The sequence below is a fragment of the Aedes aegypti genome, chromosome 2 (assembly GCF_002204515.2).
Source record: "Aedes aegypti strain LVP_AGWG chromosome 2, AaegL5.0 Primary Assembly, whole genome shotgun sequence".
NCBI lineage: Eukaryota > Metazoa > Arthropoda > Insecta > Diptera > Culicidae > Aedes > Aedes aegypti.
The window spans coordinates 238,963,276-238,980,927 of NC_035108.1; the positions used below are offsets into that span (position 1 = coordinate 238,963,276).

Sequence of the window (17,652 nt, forward strand, 5' to 3'; positions counted from 1 at the left end):
TTATCTTTAAATTAAAACTTCGCCAAGATAAACACTTTTATCACGTTGAAAAAAAAAAAAATAATAGGACATTGGAAAGTGGCATAGCGCCAATAATCGATTCTGTGTAACACCAACCGAATTGAAAATATCGCGGAACCGAGTTTAACGTGACAGAAAGCTCAAAACGCAGCCGCAAGCGCGCACGGCTTGCTGCGATCTCTGCCATTCAAATTCATTAACTTATGAAATACAAAGCAGCTGGTAAGGATGGCATCGAAGCTGAATTCATTGAGATCAAGCTGATTATTTACCGGATAAATATATCCGTAGGCTACAGGAGGAGTAGGTATAAGGGGTAATATGTTCTATCTACAAGAAGACAACACGTTGGAGTTTGAGATTTTCCTAGCAGTCGCTATTCTAAAAACCGCATACAAAGTGTTATCCCAGATCGTCTTCCGTTGTCTGTTACCGGTAGTAAAGTGTTTGGAATATAAAGTTTCAACAAACGGTGGATTCCATGCATAAATCTGTGGATATCAAGCGAACGTTCCAGTTAATTTGAGCTATCGTGTTAATGTTTAAATATTGCGCTTGAAGATGTTGCAAAGAAGTGGTTTTGACAAAAGAAAGATTTTCAACCGATTTAGTCAATTGTTTGCTTTGTGGAATATTGTTGGCTGGCTATTTGAAAAGGTGATAGGCCTTGTAAAGGTAAATTACATCCGTCTGAAACGTAAAGCAGCAGAATTATAACGTACACATTCAACAATTTTAAGTATATTTTTTTGCTGTGCGTGTGAAAATTCTGCGTCTGCTAGTACAGGCCCAGTACTAGAGACTGTTTATGTTTGTTGCAGCTCCACGCAGTAAAAACTGGTTTCTGCGGTCATTATTCACCTCAAGATGGACCACTCTCAGCAAACAACAACTAATTTGTAAACGACCGCAGTTAATACACGACAAATAGTTAATTAATGCAGTTCACTCTTCGTAATTCAACCGGACGCCTGAAGTCCCGAAGCAGGACGGCTTGCTTGCCTATCCAGCAGCCGTTCTTCTGACCTGAGAAATCGCACTCCACGCCGAAAGAACTGACCAGCACCGTCCAGACCCGGACAGACAGTAGGAGTCGACTAAATGAATTTAAATTGCTCCCGATCGGATCACATCGGTTCCAATCGAACTGCAGTCTTAGTCAGCGAAGGAAAAGCCAAGAACGAAAAGCCGCCACCGCCGCCACGATCAATGATATTCAATTAATCAATGGAAATAATAGTAATATTTCAATTGACGATTAAATGATTTCAGAAACAGCAGAAGCCGTAGGCCGCTTGTGGTAAATGCCGCAATAAGCGAGTCACGAAACTACCTCCGCCAGCCGAAAGGAAGATCCGATGCCACGGTGTGTCTGAAACCGAAACCGAAAATGATCATCAATTCTGCACCCACCATTCGCAAGATTATCCTAACATCCTTTCCGTGAATATTTCATCGAGAAAAAATGAAATGGGGCCATAATAGCGGATATTTTCGTGCTTGAAACAAAAAAAATCCCATCAAAACAGATGTTTGCCAAGTTTGTGTCGTTATTCGGGTTGTGGTTAAAGTAAACCAGCCCGTTTAGTTTGATTCAAAATGCACTTGGAGAATCCATACTAAGTAATTCGTAGAAAAAATGCCAACAAAGGATCAATTATCTACGAACAATTACCAGAACATGGTGGGGTGCTCACCCGGAAGACCTCATAAAACTCTATAAAACAACAATTCTCTCTGTTTTTGAGTATGACTCTTTCTGTTTCCTCTCAGCAGCTAATCGTCATCTTATTAAGTTGGAACGAATTCAATATCGTTGTTTGCGTATTGCCTTAGGTTGTATGCACTCGACACAAAATGCGAGCCTGGAGGTACTTGGAGGGGTTTTACCACTATAGAACCGTTTCTGGGAGCTCTTGCTAAGAATACTTATTAAGTGTGGATTAAGCAACACACTCTTTATAGAAAACTTAGAAGAAATGCTCAAACTGAATACTCAGTCAAAATTCAAGAGAGTCTATCTCTATTACATGTCATCTGACATGAGTCTTCCATGTTATAACTCTCCACGTGTGCGCTTCACCAATGACAGTTCCTCTGTTGAATACGATCTGTCCATGAAACAAGCTATTCATGGAATTCCAGATCAACTTCGATGCCTGACTATTCCTCGTATTTTCAACGCAAAGTTCCAGAATGTCGATTCCTACAGAAGATATTTCACTGACGGGTCACGAATTATTGGATCCACTGGTTTCGGTGTCTTCAATGAAAATTCTTCCGCCTTCCGAAAACTTCAGGAACCTTGCACGATTTATGTTGCTGAGCTGGCAGCAATCAACATCGCTTTGGGGATGATCTCAGAAATGCCCGCAGACCACCTTTTCATCTTCACGGATAGTCTCAGTTCTATTCAGGCACTCCGGTCGATGAAACCTGTAAAACATGCATATTACTTCCTTACAAAAATAAGAGAGCAGATATATGCACTGGTCGAAAGATCATATAAGATTACCTTTGTATGGGTCCCCTCACATTGCTTAATTTATGGCAATGAGAAGGCGGATTCTCTCGCAAAGGTGGGCGCTGAGGAAGGTGAGATTTATGATAGAAGAATTTCACACGATGAATTGTTTCATTTAATACGTCAAAGTTCTCTTCACGGTTGGCAAAGCGATTGGCTAAATGACCAACTGGGACGGTGGTTACACTCCATAATGCCTAGAGTTTCCTTGCGAGCGTGGTGGAAAGATTGGGATGTAAGTCGAGATTTCATTCGCGTGATGTCAAGACTTATGTCCCACCATTACTCGCTAGACGCACATTTGCACAGAATTAACCTCGCGCTGAGCAATATTTGTAATAGGTGTGGTTCCGGTTATGATGACATCGATCACGTAGTTTGGCAGTGCCCGGATATGGACGTCTCCAGAGCACAACTTTTGGATACCCTCGCGGCCCGAGGTAGACAACCCTATGTTTCAGTTAGAGATGTGTTGGGCTCCCGCGATCTCGTATACATGTTGTCGATTTACGACTTTCTTTGCTTGTGCTGTATAAAAGTTTAATGCTCTTGCGTTTTCTTCCCCAGTTTTTTTTTCTCTGTGTTTTGTCCCCTTTCTGTTGGATTGATGTTCCTGGCCATCCGGCAATCGAAAACCTACATGAAGTTTTGGTATATGCCATGATACGACAAACGAGCAACCATGAAATACCTCCCGGATGAGCTGCAAAGAACCCTGTTATCCAATCCTAACTTAGCCCATCCTGAAAATATTTGTGTCCACTAATCTCGAGCTGCCTTGAGTACCCTGGCTCCATCCCGTACTAATAGTGGTGCTTAAGAAGTTGTTAAATTGTAAACAAGTACAAACATGAATTTCGGCTCCGTAAAGCATTAAACGCAATTGAGCCTCAAATAAATGAATTGGCAAAAAAGTAAACCAGCCCTGCACCCACGTATATCGATTGTCAAGATAGCTACATTTGTTTTATCATTGAATTGAAAATAATTAGGTAACTTCTTTTTCATGGCGTTTCGTCCCAACTTAGAACAAACCTGCTCAATTGATAACGAGAGCTTTCTTATTCGAAGTTGCCTTGTTCGCACTCATATCTACATATAGTGTGGGAGGCGTAAATATACTCTATGCCCAGGGTAATCAAGGGAATTACCATTACGAAAATATCCTTGACCGACCGAGAACAGAACTCAGACATCTTCATCATGGCTTTGCTTTGAAGTCGTGGACTTAATCACTAGCCTAGGAAAGACCCCAAGTTTTCGGTAGCTGTTCTTGATGATTGCAATATATCGTTCGTCATTTAGGATAGTTGCAAAATTAGATTTTTTTTTTTGAAAATGTTTGATGAACCGTTACGTTCTTCTTCAAACAATCAGCTATTGTCAAGCACATGTAAAGGCACTATTTAAATAAACTGTTTCAATAACAACGAAAACAATCAGCACGCTGAGGAACGCGAGAAAATGAAAGCCATGTAATTTGTTAGATTGTTCGGCATTGGGAAGTTTTACAGACAGAGCGGACCGAGTGTCAAAAAGTAATAATTCGAATAATGATTGCATTTTTATGTCGATTGCAGAGTCCGATGGAAGTTTTTGATACTTATATGGTGTCTGTATGGATTATCCTGGAACCCGCTTATTCGACCAATACACTTGGACTGATACTTCAAGAATTTTACTTGGTTCAAAGATACGGATTCTTGGAGCATTTATGAAACTTATGTTAGAGAGATGTTGGTAATCTAGCTATCTTAAGGATATTAACCCAATTTGACTAAGCAAGCATCAATTATTTTTATTTTCGAAGAAATAGTTCATTCAAGTGTATAAAGTTCTTCAAAAAGTCATTCAACCAGAGGTTTGTTTTTCTATTGTGTTGTTTGAAAGCAACACAAAGATGTACCAAAACAACAAACAATTTAGAAATTTCAAATATTTCAAGGTATTAAACTTTTAATTTATTTCTCTTAAAATATGAAAAATGATACTTAGTCCACTTTTACTGTACGTCGACCAATTGTGCTTTAGAATTTATTTCAACAAGAAAACTATGTTCTCTATGAACAGGTTAGCATATTAGAAAAAAAATGTTAACGTTAAGACGTATAATGCTGAATGTCCTACGAATGACAAACTTTAATACTTATAATTATCGACAAAATATTATTGGTAAGTGTTTCGAGTTTGATTTTGATTCTAAATTAGGTGAAAGGCAGATGTCTATATTTTTTGGAAACCTTTCGCACCTTTCAATGATAGTCTTCAACTTTTTTTTTCGAAAATTGTTCTAATTATTATTACAATTTTTTAATACGTTTCAAGTTATTTTTTGTCATGAAGTTGATTTTGTGATTGTGTCTATTCAATTTGTAAAGTCGAATTGCAAGTACACTGTTAAGGTAAGTAAGCTCGTTTGATCCGCTCGTGTATAACAATTACTTTGTTTCAGTGTTTTCCTTCTTGTTATGAATAATAAATTCACTAGAGCTTAATATTTCAGTCAATGTAAAAAAACTACTTCTAAAAACTTTTATTGAATAATCAGTGAAATCCTATACTAAAAGATGTATGAAATTTAAAAATAAACTACATAAAATGTCCCATTTTTTATTCAACAACAGTTAATGATTCAGATCATTCAAAAGAATACGTTAACTTACCAACTTTGCAGCACTTAGAAAACAATATTCAATTTTACCAAATGTATTGAAAGCTATTTGAAGATAATATTTCAACCAAATTTCCGTTCAACTAAACGTCATTCGACCAAAATAAATGTTCCAAAGCAATTCGACTAAATGTCGATTCGACCAAATGTCCTTTCGACCAAATGTTTTTTCGACCAAACGTCATTCGACGAAATGTCCTACAGCCATGATTTTTGACTTAAATTTCCATGACTCTTTGTGTACAACGTATAAATGAATTTTACATAATGTCCCAATCAGATAGCATGCCCTATATTAGCCGTATACATTTGGTTACTTGGGGTATAATCTCCATTATTTTTAACAATGTGATAAGCACAACACAAGTTTATTTATGAGTTCTAAATTATGTTATGCATATGAGATTACACACATTTTTCCCATTGCTTCAATTTTAAACATGAAATATCCCTTGGAAACGGTCCTAAATATTCAAATCACTATAGCTCTTCAAATGCTAGGATATCATGTTTTCGAATAGTGCGTGCAAAATTGATGGTTATTTTTTGGTTATAACGATTTCAGACACACCGTGAAGAGCCGCACCGAGAAAAACAAGGAATTCGATCGTTCATGAAACGAAAATGAAAACATTTCGAGCGAATGCTGTTGTTGGTATTTAAAAAATAACAACACTGATGAAAGTGGAATCGTTTGCAGCTTCTGCTCGGCGGAGGATGTCGAACCGGCTGCATGGGATCCTCCAATTGCACCAGCAGCAGCCCCCCATAACTCTGTATAGCTGAGAGGTCTCTGGCGTTAAAGTCGACCACGCTCAGTGTTAAACGGCGCGATGAGGACTACGCGAGCTGCAAATGCTACAAGATGTGAAAAATTTATAAATAATGATGCTCGAGAAGGTCAATAATTATTGCCTTTCTGTTTGCCTCTGTTTTTATCGTTGTTTTCCATTTGTAGCTCTGCCTGATGGCTGTTGGAATGTTTTCCCGCCCTTGTTAGACATCATCGATCGGTTTGTAGTTGAATTTTTCATTTATTGCACAGTTCGTTGGCTTCGTCGGCCAGCGATGATTGACCCTACGCAGTTGATTTGATGTCGCTGGTAATTGAGCTGCAGTCTGGGCCTTCCTTGGCCGAGTGGTTAGAGTCTACAAAGCAAAGCCATGCTGAAGCTGTCTGGGTTCGATTCCTGGTCGGCCCAGGATTTTTTCGTAATGAAAATTTCTTCGACTTCCTTGGGCAAAGAGTATCATCGTACCTGCCACACGATATAGAAATGCGAAAATGGCAACTTTCGCAAAGAAAGCTTTCAGTTAATGAATACATCTTTTAGGAACTAAATCTAAAGATAATATACTAGTCTTGTCAAAAAAAAAAAAAAAAAAATTGTAAATGACAGAAATTTTCAATAGTCCACGACAAGTTTTGGCTTTGATGGTAATATTTAAATTTTTCTAAATTCGGGAAATCACTGAAATGTTTGTAGATTCAAATTTTCAAAACTTTCTGGAGTATTGTGATCCTGAAGAATTTCAGGAGATGGCTCTGAAGGGTCGAGAGGTTATATCTCAGAGTTCGCATTAAAGCTGATTTTTGAAAACCCATTGAAAGCAGTATATTTTGTATATGCTTTTTGAAGAGTTATAGGTCTCTGAGGCTTTGAGTAGTTCAACTTAGCCTGTAATGACGTTGCTCTTTCTAGTTTATTTTGAATATGACACTTCTTTATTTAGTTGTGTTGGATGGCGGTCAAAGATGAGATAAAATGAAGGCTTTTAAGAACTCGGCAATCAAAAGCATGTTTTGCGTTTTGTAAACGCCTGGAACTCGCATAATAAAGATCAACTGGTAGAGCTGCACAGAGGAACAGAGTTTATCAAAGTATCATTATAAGATAAGGGGATATTAGTATTAAATAATAAAAAGTAATAGTCAAGTGCTATATTCGATTATAACTCCTTAACATTTTTAACAGCATTTTTAGCCAGTTTTAAGCAAAACATATATTGATCTGGAACGATAACAATCTTAAGGTACCATACCTTAAAACCAAACCAACTCTATCGGTTTCAAAGACATTTTTTCTCGGTTCAACATGTCTTTCGAAGCTTTTTCGTCACAGTATTTAGTTTAGTGAATCGATCAGAAACATGCACTGAAAACATGTTCCAGTGATCACCCAACTAGCAAGTGACAAATCAATCGGATATTGTACCAGATAGTTGCTTGTCTGGTTCTTCAGGTTTGAGCTTTTGAATACTCAGGGTATGTTTTCGTTTACACAAAACTTAAGTGTTTTGGACCTCTCACTTTCACATTAAGACACAAAATTATTGTGCTGTTGAAATCATCTCCTGTACGAAAGCGAAACCCCAAATTTTGAGGTATACTGTGGCATAGACTGCAACAATGTGAACTTGCAATCTAAATACTTTATTTTACTGCACAGCTAGATCATAAAGTTGCCTGCTCGCTAACCAAATCGCGAAATGGCAAGTGCATCTGAGCCACCTGAATTCGCGCGAAGCGCTCAGGCGCAGCAAGTTCGTGATAAATCGACGATGAAAGTGAATAGCATTGAAAGGCAATCAGTAAGCAACAAAAAAAAAGCACAGCGACGTCATCAACCATGCCCCGAAATAGTGACACCATTTTAAAAAAGATCGGTCATAACGACGAAGTGTCAAAAGTCTCAATTATCAATTCACTACATTTGTAAACGCTGTATTTAACAAGTATTATAAACTACCGAAAATCCAGATGTTACATAAACTTTGCAATTGGATTGAATGGTGAGAATCGAACTCACGACTCCAAAATCCGGTAGACAGGTGCATTACCAACTACGTCGCTCGTTGCGTAGTTGTAAAAACTTTCACTCGGTTGGTAAAGCCTAACTAAACTATCTTATGTTCAGATAAAGTTAAAATTCTTCAAGATGATTATTTCATTCTTTCCATTTTGACCAACTTTTTTGAGGTCCAGTCACCATGCGTCGTCTCTACAATGGACAGTTGGTGGAATTGTGGCCGCTGCTACTGAGGCAACCACGCCAAGAACGGTCGTCGGTTTGTTAAGCAAGCAAGAGGCGGAATTCACCAAGCCTATCAAAATGCACTTGGCTCGGAGCAGATTCTTTCGAAAGGGAGGTGTGTGCGCGTGAATGCCTACATTTTCGATTTTTTCCGCTGCCTTCCCTTGGCAGGTGGCGCACATGAATTCCTAACGATTTTCAAACACGTTTTCGGTATGATTTAGCGATTTTGAAATCAAATTTCATACGTCCGTCGACGGGAAATGATTTATGACCCGGCGGAATGCATTATTCAGCAATCAATTCCACTTGGCAGCGAAAAATGGAATCCGCGGTAAAAAAAAATATTGAGATATCATAAATATGTAATTGATTACTGCGAGCATAAATTTCGATTTTATCGGAGAGTACGATCGGGGCTATGAATTGCAGATGCGGATACACGTGTGCAACTGCGGCAACATAAATTTAAGCGCATAACTTGTTTTTCTTCGCGAACAAAGTTTTTGGCCTCAAAACCACAGGTATCAATGAAGTCTCGTACTTGTGAAGAAGGTGAAAAACAGTAGCCAGCATGTTTCGCTATCAGAAGTGCGACTGGACAGCTCAAGGTCGATGGCTTCAGCACTTGAGATTGCCCTGCGCCAGGCGTCGGTTTCTTGAACTAAATTCCTACTACATAGCTAGGTGGTGATGTGATTAACAGAGACACTGGTTTCTGCCTTTTTATTTACACAGTCGTCCGAGTTGGCTTTAATTATGGTCACAACCTTGCGACAACAATTATCAATAATAAACGGAATAATCGTTCGGCTGACCTCACATAACTCGTGCCTTGTAATACATTCGAACATATATGCAGTTACATTTGTGACGGGCAATCGTCGTATGACAATATATTAAATTATGTATTTTCTAGACTAAACGATAAGACAAAAATGTTGTTTATAGATTTGCACATCAACATTCAACATCGAAAGGAATGTATTACATTGCAATATTTTTCAATGCAACCACCTAGCTGGCTGGACAATAATTTTAGTTTATGATTTTTTTTCATTGATTTTTTACTTAAAATTAGTTTTCCATTTTGTCTGGCGGTTAAAGATTAAAAGATTACGTCGACATTCGTAATGTCGATCTATTCATAGGTAATTTTTAGTAATGGCGAGAAAAGAAATTTAGTATTGAGTATTAAAATTATACAAAACAGAAGCAAGGGTTTTAGTCGACACTTGAAATGACGAACCTCCCATAGTTTGTTTAAAAATTACAAAAACGTGACGTTGCCACGATAAAGGCAATTGCAGGTTGATAAATGGCTGGGCATGGCGTACCATTGGCACCTCGCGTACCTGAAGGAATAAAATAGACCCCTATGTGCGGTCCTTAGCCTTCTGCCCAGCAACTCCTATCCCTACCTCCTCGCGGTACTGACCGGGGTACGAGTAACCTTAGGGAAGATCCGGTAACCAACTTCGGTGGGAACTCTGGTCGTACGCTCTCAGGAAGGGGGAGGGGTTTGCTTTTGCTTTTGCTTCTGCAAACCTGGGACGTCTGTACTCCATGTTAGGAGTGGCTCACAACAGCGTCTGTCAGGGGCGGCTGATCATCGTCCGAGTGCCAGAGAAGGACTCTAAGCTAAACTGCGCACTATGGTCCTCCGAACATTTAGGGGGAATGGTCCGCCGGAAATCTAGGGGGTTGGTGTCAGGCCCTGCAAGCCAGCCGTAAAAAAATCAAGCAACGAATAATCAAACGGGACAATCGGCGAAGACCACAGCGACGTAAAGGGACTAGCGATTGGAAGCTCGGTACGTGGAACTGTAAATCTCTTAACTTCATCAGCAGCACACGCATACTCGCCAACGTGCTAAAGGACCGCGGATTCGGCATCGTAGCGTTGCAGGAAGTGTGTTGGAAGGGATTATTAATGAGGCTCAAGGGTCGGTTTTTCAACTTTAGCATAATAAACGTGCACAGCCCTCACTCAGGAACTGATGATGATAAAGACGCTTTTTACGCGCAGCTCAAACGCGAGTACGACAGCTGCCTGAGCCACGACGTCAAAATCATCATAGGAGATCTAAACGCTCAGGTTGGCCAGGAGGAGGAATTCAGACCGACTACCGGCCCTGCTCTGACATTATCGACGTTAGGACCTATCGTGGCACCATTACCGACTCTGACTACTATCAGGTGGTGATTAAACTGCACCCAAAACTCTCTGTCGTTAACAACGTACTGTACCGACGGCCGCCCGGTATGACCTGGAGTGCCTAAAGCAAGGTGCGTCTCTCTTAAGGACTGCTGGAGAGAAAAAAAAAGTAGCCATCAACGATGCAGCTGAGGACATCGTCGGATACGTAGGATGGAGTCGGCGGAATGATTTGATCAACGAGGTATGTAGGCAGATTCTGGAGGACAAGAATGCAGCGCGAGCGTCCATGTTCGACGGGACCCGGCAGAACGTGAAAAGTTATAGACGGAAACGTAAGCAGCAGACCCACCTCTTTCAGGAGAAAAAACGCCGTCTGGAGGAGACGGAGTGCGAGGAGAGAGAACAGCAGTGCCGTTCTCGAGATTCGCGAAAGTTCAACGCATCTCGCAATTGGCTTCTTGCCGCGATCCGAGATGTGCAAGGATAAGGAGACGGAGTGCGAGGAGAGAGAACAGCAGTGCCGTTCTCGAGATTCGCGAAAGTTCAACGCATCTCGCAATTGGCTTCTTGCCGCGATCCGAGATGTGCAAGGATAAGGATGGGAGCATCTTGAGGGACAAGCGTAAGTGATTGAAAGTTGGAAGCAGCACTTCGATGAGCACCTGCATGGTGCTGAGAGCGTATGCAATGATGGTCAAGACATCGACGGACATGTACTGCGGATGATGGAAATCAACCAACCACCACTCAGAGAAAGGTTGAGAATACTATTCATCAGCTCAAAAACAATGAAGCTGCTGGCAAGGATGGTTTCGGAGCTGAAGTCATAAAGATGGGCCCAAAGAGGCTGGCTATTTGTCTGCAACGGCTGTTAAGCACAAACTGGAAAACAGAACAGCTACCGGAGGAGTGAAAGGAAGGTGTGATATTCCCCATCTACAAGAAAGTTGACAAGTTGGATTGTGAGAACTTCCGAGCGATCACTATCCTTAATGCGGCTCACAAATTGTTATCTTAGATCATCTTCCGTCGTCTGTCACCTGTACTAAACAAGTTTGTAGGAAGTTATCAAGCCGGTTTCGTTAACGGCCGATCGACAACAGACTGGAAGAACTGCGTGAAGATTTCAGTAAACATTCCAATTCGTTTGATTCCCACCGGGTACAACGACAAGGTGATGGGCTTTCGTGCCTGTTGTTCACTATTTTCTTTGAAGGTATTATGCGGAGAGCCGGGCTTTACAGCCGGCATACGATTGTTAACGGATCTAGTCATTTTGTTTGCTTCGCTGAGATGTAGACATTGTAGCCCTAGCATTTGAAAAGGTGGTAGACCTATACATCCGCCTGAGACGCGAGGCAGCAAAAGTCGGATTGGTGGTGAATGCGTTCAATACAAAGTACATGCTAGTAGGCGTTGCCGAGCACGACAGGGTTCGCGTAGGAAGCAGTGTCATGATAGACGGGGATACGTTCGAGGTTGTTGACGAGTTCGTTTTACTTGGATTCCTGATGATGGCTGTTAAAAACGTCAACCGTGAAATACGGAGACGTATTGTCAATGGAAGTCGGGCCTACTATGGCCTCCGCAAGATGCTGCAGTCAAAAAAGATTCACTCCGCGCCAAATGTATCATGTAGCGGACTTTGGGGCAAGTGTGCCAGAGGGGCAAATGTGCCACCCCTGCTTTTTATAAAAAAAACTACAATATATATTTTCTCTTTGAGCTCAACAATATGTTCCCTTATAGTTCACAATACAATGATCAAAATATGATGAAAATTGCTCTATTTTCCACTTATTTACATCGACTTGTGCAAAGACAACTAAATTTGAGAGGATTTTTATAGGATTTCGTTGTCTCTAAATAGCATGGTGAAAAGTAAATTATTAACAGATTTTTCTAACGTACTGTACATCGTGAAACTATTCAAATGTGTAAGTTATTGTGGTATTTGAACGAGAAAAGTGTTTAGTTTGACATACGAAATCCAATTTGGTTGAAATGTATATTTATTGGGGCAAGTGTGCCACCTATTTGGTAAACAAAAATTGTTGGAGTGAAATTTATAAAAATGAAAACATCATCAAATATATCGTGATAATAAACCAAAATGAGGCACCAGTAGCAGTTTCTGAAGTATAGTAGGGGAATAATAGAGAGCAATTTGCTTAAGGTAGCACACTTGCCCCAAATTCCGCTACAAGACGCTTATAAGACCGGTAGTCCTCTCCGGGCATGAAACGTGGGCTATGCTCGAGAGGAGGAACTGTAAGGACGATCTTCGGTAACGTGTATAAACCACGAGCTCGTCTTATTTTACGGCGTACCCAGTATCCAGAAGGTGGCCAAAGCCGAAAGGTTACGATGGGCAGGGCATGTTGTTAAAATGCCGGACAGCAACTCTGCAAATTTGGTGTTTGCTTCGGATCCTTTTGGTACAAAAAGGTGTTGTGCGCAGCGTGCTATGTGTGCATAAGTAAAAAATAATACCGAATCACAGTCTGCATTAGGTGGTAATAAGAAGGCAAAATAACAAAAACCAATACCATAAATTTCAATTAATAACATAATAAATTGGATTACTATTGGACTATGTTTTGTAGAATTTAAGAGCTTTTTAATTATTGAGTTGGTATTTGATAACAAATTAATACCAAACATTATTATTGAGATAACAAATCAAGCTTTGCGAATTTTTTAGAAATCTGAGTAACTAGTTCTGTTACGATAGCATGTCATGGTCTTCATTAGGTTTCCATACATTGTCATTTAATAGAAGTGAAAAATAAGTTTAGGTACGATTACTCCCGTTGGTTTGACGATTTTCAATTTGCATCCCGCTAATCGTTCAAATAAAAAAAGGGTTCAAATGTCATTCATCTCTTAGAACTAAATAAAGCGAAATTGAACATCGTGAAACAAAATGCAGAACTAAAACAAAGAGGTTTGCATGAAGTATCTTTCAAATTACCGGGGGTGTACGATATAGCTTATTCTGGTATGTGATTGTTATAGGCTTGCTGGTCGGGAATGTCAACCAATTGGTTTTAACAGAGATAGCCACCAAAATTATGCATCGATTTCCGCTCGACAATCGAAAGGCATAATTCAAAATTCAATCACTTGTTCAACTCTAAATACCCATAAATGATTATGCAACGGTTTTTCAAGTAGGTACTCCTCCAGAATAAGTCAAGCCCATCATTCGTCATTGTCTATGCGCCTCCCAACAAACATTCCAAAGCCCCATCATAAAACCGCGTAAAATGGTAAGAATACGATTCGAAGAGAATCTGACCACGATCAACGACTTACCTTTGGCGTTCACGTTGTTGCTGTTATTGCTGCCACCGAGATTGCTACCGGTGGTGGTCGACGTTGTTGTAGAATTGCCTGGACCGCTGTTCTCGTTATTTGCATTTAGATTGTTCTCGTCAGTGGCCGCGGGATTCCAGGAGCAAGGCGCCGTCAAGGCCTCCAGATTAGCCACGACGGGTGATGGCAGCATGTCTTTGTGGTACGAATTGTGCCGATTCCGCCCGGCTGATGGAGCTGTTTCGATTTGTTTGCCACATCATGTGCCAGAACATGTGCGAGAGGTCCGAGGATGGAGCAGAGAAGCAGCAGGTCACAGAAGTGCAATTGCAGAAGCAGGTGAAGGGAAAGAAAAGGCAATGGAAATACAATTACTGGATGGTGCATTCCTTCATTCTTCTAGCGGTACACTCCTATTGGCAATAGATTCCTTAAGCGAAATGGGAAATTTGTTCTATGCAAGCAATTTCTGTGAAATTATGAATAAATTTGCATCTGGAATGAGGAAGGCAATTGGAGAAGGCATCTTTTTGATGATGCCCGGCTGCACACCAGTCTCAATAGTGGCTCGCGGGCGTGTGGAATAACGATAGAAGGACGAGCATCTCAACTGCTTAACCGTCATGAATGGAGGTAGGTATCGATATGATGTAATTTATGACGAGGGGCTAATAACCGTAGTCGGTGAGATGAAACCTTGGAAAATTTAATTGCGTGTAGAAAATTTAGCAGTAGAACAGTAGAAACCACATGTTGGAGTTCTAGAATAGCAAGAGTTGAGATTTTTTACTGGTCATACCATATTTTTAGTGTGTCTAAAAGTACCCATAGACTCAATGGATTCACTCATAAGGTTTCAATAACATTTAAATTGCCAACAGTTTATGCTTTGGATTATACAACATCATGAATAGCCTAATAAAACCATTACCAGTGTGCATTGTGCTATCGTGCTGTGCATAAATGAATTCTTTCTGCTAATTGAAGTTTTGATACTACAGGGTGAATTATCCGAACAACGAAATATGGCAAAAAATATCTCTCATTGACACTAATAAAAAATCTATGTCGATGCATCTTTTTTAACACTTATGTAAGCAGAGATAATATTGTTTAATAATTTGCATATGATTCCTTCGTACTGAGATAATCAAATTGAAAATTTTCAAAGACGTTATTTTAAGAACATTTGACATCACAAATGTGTCAAACTATTGTTTAGTAATAAGAATATAATAGGTCAAGATAATAAATCATGCAGAAATTCTCAATTTGTTTGTTCATCTTGGTTGCATAGAGGAATGCCTTCAAAGTTTGTACGGATAATATGCAGACATCCTGTGCCTAAAGCAATGATTCAAGACTGGTAGTTTTCAGTGCTACCTATTGGATCCTTATGGATCCTTGTTACCATCCGTGCCTTAGATTTTGCATTGAAGCCGTTGGCGGAAGTACAATTTCGTTACCGCTGGTAATGCTGGATAGCAAAGGATTTTTGTATAAGGAAGGAAGCAAAGTGTGCCGGAAGATCGCAGCAGGCTGTGCGCGCGGGCGGCTGTGTTTTTAATTTTCTGTCACGTTTTGTTTCGCTTCCGCGTTTTTTATTTCATTTGGCTGAAGAAATATGGAAACGACTGGATACCACCCCACTTAGCGAATATTGTGAACATAATAATTGCCTTGTGAAGTGATAATAGTGGATGTGATTAACAGATATAGTCCATAAATGTTTGAAAATTGTAAGCATGTCACGATCAGTTGTGTAATATTTTTAAATTTTGGTTTTTGATTTTTATAATTTTTATTTTTGAACATCCCTAGCTTTTTCATTTTTTCTCGAAGCCTTTTCTAGTTGTTGATTTTTGGCAAAAATAAAAATTTAAATTGTCACGGTACTTTTAAAAATATTAAATTTTTAATTTTTTTTCGGAGCGTGTTAATCGTAGAAAAATATAAAAGGTACGATTTTTTATATTACACGTTAAATGAAGCCCAGGCATTTTGTAGGTTGTATAAGAATGCAATTTTTCAAACAATTTCTAAGAATACAAAAAAGTTTCAAAAGCAATAAAAAACTATTCTTATATGCGTGTTATGAGACAAGGTATAAGCCAAAAATAAAATCATTTTGATTTCCGAGCTACGGAAAAATACACAAAATTTCAAAGTGTACCCCGTCTAAAGGCGGGGTTGGGTATTAGAGGGTTATATTCTGAACATTTGTTTTTTTTTATCTCAATTGATGACCGTCAATTTTTTAATAAAATCTTGAATCCCACCTCAACATTTTAAGAGTTCTTATCGAATGAATTCATGATAAATCTATGGAGCTATGTTGGAGGGTACCTCTGCGATTCTGTAGAAAATATGAGGAACACTGTATAGCTTTTAAGCCAACAGTAAAAAGTGTCAAATATTTTGGATATTTTCAGAATTTCTCTACGGATAAACAATTGTTTTCTGTCAGTAAAAAGACAAATAAATTTGACTCCGTGTACTACATATTTAGAAAATCTAGGTTTTCCCACGCAGAATACTTTTTTTTCAATTATCTTGGAAATTCAAAGATTATTAGTGAATTTTAAGAGATGACCATCATTTTCTTCTTCTTCTCCTGGCGTTACGTTCCAAATAGGACAGAGCCTGCTTCACTTCTGTTCTTATAAGTAGCCCTACCACAGTTATTGATTGAAAGCAGATACTTAGATACTTTATGCCCTGGAGAATCGAGAAAATTTCGTTTAAAATAAGATCCTCGACCGGTGGTATTCGAACCCACGACTCAAGCTGAGGGTCTTGCTGATTAGCTGCGCGTTTACCGCTACGGCTATCTGGGCCCATAGATTACCATAATACAATTTTTTCTGTTGGAATCCACAGAACAGGAAACTTCTAGTCTACAGATCTAATTGCTTTGATAAGAAAGAAGTACATTTTATACTTAATTTGGTGGCTCCATTAATAAGGACCATTATTCAATTTGTCTTTTGAGATTTATCTGAAACAATACAGCAGTGTATAATTTTCTGAATAATATTAGATTTCGAGGAATCATAAGAAGTAATAAGTAAATTTGTCATTTTCTCTTTAATTGAGAGTGATTGGAAAAATCAAACTTGAACAATATGTATTGGAATGAGATTTGATCCTCCCTTTTTGGCCAAAACCAAAAGTTTTTAAATATTCCGTGTCCTGGAACTACTTTGAAATCACATAAGAAAGTAGTATGAAAATCACATTTTAATCGCCTCTGGGAAAATTTTTACTACGAGATGAGGATCATTATTTAAATGTCATTAAATCTACAGAGTGAACTCTATATTTATCAATTATAATATCAAAATTAAGATATTGAACCACAATAAAATGGTATTATGCATAGAAATACAGTAATGTCTCGATTTTGTCAGCCCCATGTTGCATACTGAAAAAAAATTCGACTGGTTTCAAGTTTCATTTTAACTTAAGGACTTAGTTTTATGATTTTGTTAATATAAACATTTGTTTTTACTTCCATTTTCTATCTACCGTAATCCAAGGTAACATTGATCATTTTCTTGAATAATTATTCAAAATTCAAAATTTCGGTCTTAAGATGATTGCATAGAAGTGGTCAAGGTTATAAATGACTTTATGCACCCAATATAGCCAGTATAGACGTGCTTAACGTGGCTAACAAAATCGGGCAAAAATGGATGCTAAAATCGGGTCATTACTGTATTCTCTTTCAATCAAGCTGTAACATATTCATCGTTTGGCATTCCAATCCCATTTATAAAAACAAAACTATCAGAAGATTGTTTTTGTCTCAATGGTGCATATCTGCGATTGGTTGATGATGCAATATTCAATAATATTTTTAATATTAATATATTTTGGTAATTTCATTATTACAATATTATTCTCCCCAATTAATTTCGTA

The 17,652-nt window shown here is 38.9% G+C and overlaps 1 protein-coding gene across 5 annotated transcripts in view; it reads right to left on the reverse strand.

The window, feature by feature from the left end:
• The window catches only part of LOC5570937 (protein outspread), a 656,156-nt gene that overhangs the window by 129,720 nt on the left and 508,784 nt on the right, over nt 1–17,652 (reverse strand). For 3 of the 5 annotated variants that reach the window (XM_021844551.1, XM_021844546.1, XM_021844547.1), the window contains exon 6: nt 13,731–13,967. The exons of the other annotated variants lie outside the window; for them this stretch is intronic. In XM_021844551.1, the coding sequence (XP_021700243.1) occupies nt 13,731–13,967 (237 nt within the window). The remainder of the gene's footprint in view (nt 1–13,730; nt 13,968–17,652) is intronic. 5 annotated transcript variants of the gene reach the window in all.